This window comes from Neophocaena asiaeorientalis, unplaced genomic scaffold (genome assembly GCF_003031525.2).
Source record: "Neophocaena asiaeorientalis asiaeorientalis breed wild unplaced genomic scaffold, Neophocaena_asiaeorientalis_V1.1 scaffold192, whole genome shotgun sequence".
NCBI classification, from domain to species: Eukaryota; Metazoa; Chordata; class Mammalia; order Artiodactyla; family Phocoenidae; genus Neophocaena; species Neophocaena asiaeorientalis.
The window spans coordinates 2,374,437-2,378,643 of record NW_020185326.1 but is presented as its reverse complement, the minus strand read 5'-3'; the positions used below and the strand labels follow the sequence as shown (position 1 = coordinate 2,378,643).

Below are 4,207 nucleotides of genomic sequence, written 5' to 3'. Positions count from 1 at the left end.
TTTTGTGGTACACGGGCCTCTCACTGCCGTGGCCTCTCCCGTTGCGGAGCACAGGCTCCGGATGTGCAGGCTCAGCGGCCATGGCTCACGGGCCCAGCTGCTCCGCGGCATGTGGGATCTTCCCGGACCGGGGCACGAACCTGCGTCCCCTGCATCGGCAGGGGGACTGCCAACCACTGAGCCACCAGAGAAGCCCTTTTACTCTGTTTTATTCAAAGAGGGAGGTTCTCAGTTCCTAGACTAGTGACTGGTGCATGGTAGGTGCTTAGTAACAATTTGTTGAATGAAGGCGTATGCTTCTTCTTTGTTCCAACAGTCATTTGTTGAGTATACCTACTATGTACAAGGCACTCTGATAGATGCCAGGCATAAGACATAAATAAGATACATCTCTGCTTTCCTGTTTAGTGAAGGCCTCAGGGAGACATATATATGAGTAGAGTTCTGATTCAATTCAGACTGTGATAAATGTTATAAGTAGAGGAATGCATGTGTCATTTTGGTATAGATTGGAGACAGGTTTGACCTCTGGGGGAAGTTGGGGATATTTGAATTGACTCGAAGAAAGATTTTATTCACAAATCTGGAAAGAGGTGAAAGGTAGCAAAAACCACGTTTATACAGGCATGCAGGGATGAAAGCAGTACGTGTTTAAGGAACTCAGAGGGGTTGTGTTGCTGGACTGGAGGAGTGGGGAAGTAGGTTTTGCTCAAATTGAAGAGCCTTCTAATTATACTGAAGAATTTGAACTCTATCCTTTGAGTATTGGTGAGCTCCCCAATGTTTTAAAGTAGAGAAAGCATGTGATCAGAGCTATGCTTTAGAAACATTTCTCAGGAAATACTTTGGTGATGTTTTAGAGGTATAAGTATTGCACGAGTTCAGGCCTGAGATGGCAGGGCCTGAATTAAGACGTTGGTAGAGGCAAGGAGGAAGGAGCCGGGAACAGAAGAGTTAGTAGTTATTAAGCAATATTATCGACAGCGCTTAGTGACCAGTCGGATATGGGATGAAGAGAGGGAATATTTGGGACCATGCTTCTGAGGTTTTTCTGGGTGGCACCTGGAGGTATTGGTGCTGAGAGGTCCAGGAAAGGATGATGGCTGGACCTTGATTTTTGGATATGTGAAGTTAGAGGTTCCTGTGTTACATCTAGGTGGAGAAGTCTTTCTGACATTTAGAAATGGGTTTTCATCTTAGGGGAAGGGGAGAGGTGAAGGTAAAAGATTTGTGAGTCTGCTTGCCTGGATTTGAAGGTAGAGCAGTGGATAAGTTTGCTCGGGGTGAGCTTGGGAGATGAAGAAAAAGAAACCCTGAGAAATGCCAGCATTTAGGGAGTGGGGGGAGGATAAGCAGCCCATGGAGGAGATTGAAAAGGCGTGGCTGGAAGGTTAAAGAACCCATCGCTAACACGCTTGCTTTCCCTCTCCTTCAGGAGGATATTCAGTGTCCAACGTCCCTGTCTATCATGAAAGACAGAAGCTTGACTGCTGACGGTCCAGAGGAGGAGGACGATATCTTCGATCCCCCAGTTGATCTGTCTTCAGATGAAGAATATTATGTTGAAGAGAGCAGATCTGCCAGGCTTAAAAAGTCAGGCAGGGAGCGCATTGATAATATCAAAAAGGCCTTTTCCAGAGAAAACATGCAGAAGACACGGCAGAATTTTGACAAGAAAGTGAACAGAATTAGGACTAGAATAGTGACACCAGAGAGGAGAGAGCGGCTAAGGCAGTCAGGGGAGAGGTTAAGGCAGTCGGGGGAGAGGCTGAAGCAGTCAGGGGAAAGGTTTAAGAAATCTATTTCTAATGCAGCTCCTTCAAAGGAAGCTTTTAAGATGCATAGCCTTCGGAAAACTAAAGACCGTCCTGCGGCCGAAGGTCCCGAAGAGGTCAGGGAGATAGGGGTGGACATCATTGCCAGGAGCGAGTCTCTGGGCCCCATCAGTGAGCTGTACACCGAGGTGCTCAGTGAAACAGACCCCGAGGAGGCCAGAGCCTCACATCCTCCCCGAGAAGGTGGGGAAATCTCGACCCCCGAGCCTTTAAAAGTTACTTTTAAACCCCAGGTGAAAGTAGAGGATGACGAATCTCTTTTGCTAGATTTAAAGCAGTAATTATAAAGAGGAATTAAGTATATTATAATTGTAAGTCTTCTTAATCACACAGTTTTAGTTTAATTAGCATAGTCATTTACATGTATATGCCATATAGGAAAACATAAGTGTTATGGCTGTCTCATTTCTTAGGTTTAAAATTTTAAAGGTAATACAATTATTAATATACATTTGCTTAATTAATATACACTTCCTGGGGAATTCTTTTTTTTTTTTCCCCTCCCCCAGGACTTACATGATTCTATCAGCTTTCTCTCTTAGGTCACCTCTCATGGCAGGTGTGGATTTTTAAGTTCCTTTCTCTTGCCCATCAGAAAAATAGTTTCCTAGTGAGGCCCAAGTAGGTGTTCGGTAGTCTACAATAAATGAAGGCCAAATTTATGGCCATCATTTATTTGCAAGTGAACTCTCGATTTTGGTCTAGATTAATATTGTGGCCAAGCTCAAAGGGGAATAAGTCACATGTGGATTTTATCTATATGTTCACATCAATAGATTTTTTAGTAAATTAGCAGCCACACCCCTTTTTGATGCCTTTGCATAAAAACGTTGAAGTGCTGGACTTGAGCATTTAGTTCTGGCATCACAGCTTTGCTTACAGGGAGCCACTTGGCAAGTCGTCTAATGGTCTGGTCAGTACAACAGAGAGGGTTCACCTGTCCTACCCTTCTCAGAGGACTGTTGTGAAGATAAGGAAATGTTATACATTCTGGGAGAACAAGAGCTATTTCCAGAGAAAACAAACCCCACTGGTTCCTCAAAAGCAGAATCGAAATAATTCCATCTTCTGAAAAAGTCCTGAGCTCCAAGCAGTGAGGACCTAGGTCAGACAGACACTAAAGTTGGTCTTCAGAAGCGTTTTCACAGAATCAGGAATCAAAAGTCAATGTTTGGGTGACATCTTTTTTGTCAAAGACTAAAACCAGACCTTGGGTTTGAGTTGGGTCTTAAAACGTTTCCTGGAAAATTCTTTTCTGATTTTCTTCTGATTCAGATCTCTGGTGGACTGGAGCAGCATCGTTTTGAGCAGCATGAAAGCTGCAACTGTGGCTGTGTCTTCCAGAGGCCTTTCTAAAGTCAGCCCTTGTGCAGTGCTTGGAAATGACCTCAGATGCTTCTGATTTCCAGAGTGAACCCCTCAGGGTCCATCCGTCCAAAACAGTGTTCGTAGGTGTTCATCATAACTGCTTTGGGAGGAAGCCAGATTCCACTTATTTGTTAGCTGTAGATCTAGCCAATCTAGAAGTAGATATTATTGCTAAAGAAAGAGAAATGGTCATACTGGTCCTGCACTTGTGTATGTTTAAATCTTCTGGTTTGTAAAAGGGAAGAAATGATGGAATTGTGGAATTTGAAGAGTTTGGACAGCAGTCAGCTTTCAGTCAGTTTTGGATGCTCAAGTAGTAATTAAGCATTGTACACACACACACACACACACACACAGAATCAGCTTTAAAATATTTAACTCAGTTACCCAGCTGTTTGGGTTTGGGAGTTTGATTCAGCATCATTTCCTCTTCACTCTGCGTGAATACATAAAATCATGAATTGTTAATCTCATTATCTTTTTTTAATTGAAAACTAAAGTGTATACAGCTTTGAACAATACTTTAAAAGGAATAATTTTTAAAATGTTAGAGTTAAGAAAGAGCTTGGATGCCTAATCACACATTTCCTTAAAGCCATAATAAATTTGAATTTAAAAAAGACATTATTACAAAGTTTGATGTCAGTGTCCTTTTTGTAAGTATTTTTACTAATAATGAATGCAAACAGTATGGCATGTATTTGATATAGTAACCCTACTCATAATAGATATGTTTCTAGGTTAAGCAGAATGTAAAGAAGTTATATGCTTTTTTTTTTCTGGCCCTACACAGTCCTACAATTGAGCAAAATATCACTGTCAAGGAATTTTTGTAAAGTCCATTTGCTTACTGACCCATTATATAAGCAGACTTGATATGTTATGGAACATTTCCCACATAGGTACGTTTGAATTTTGATTTAGAAGGCATTATAGCCTGGCCAGCTCTTCATCATGGTAGACTCTGAACAATTTCATGTTCCCAGAGGTTCATTGTAACTTAC

General features: G+C 42.0%; 1 protein-coding gene across 1 annotated transcript in view; it reads left to right on the top strand.

Annotated features, from left to right (window-relative positions):
• The window catches only part of CAVIN4 (caveolae associated protein 4), a 10,416-nt gene extending 6,600 nt beyond the window's left edge, over positions 1 to 3,816 (top strand). Inside the window, exon 2 of the mRNA XM_024734450.1 lies at positions 1,436 to 3,816. Within this exon, the coding sequence (XP_024590218.1) occupies positions 1,436 to 2,116 (681 nt within the window). The 3' untranslated portion in view covers positions 2,117 to 3,816. The remainder of the gene's footprint in view (positions 1 to 1,435) is intronic.
• The last annotated feature ends 391 nt before the right edge of the window (positions 3,817 to 4,207 follow it).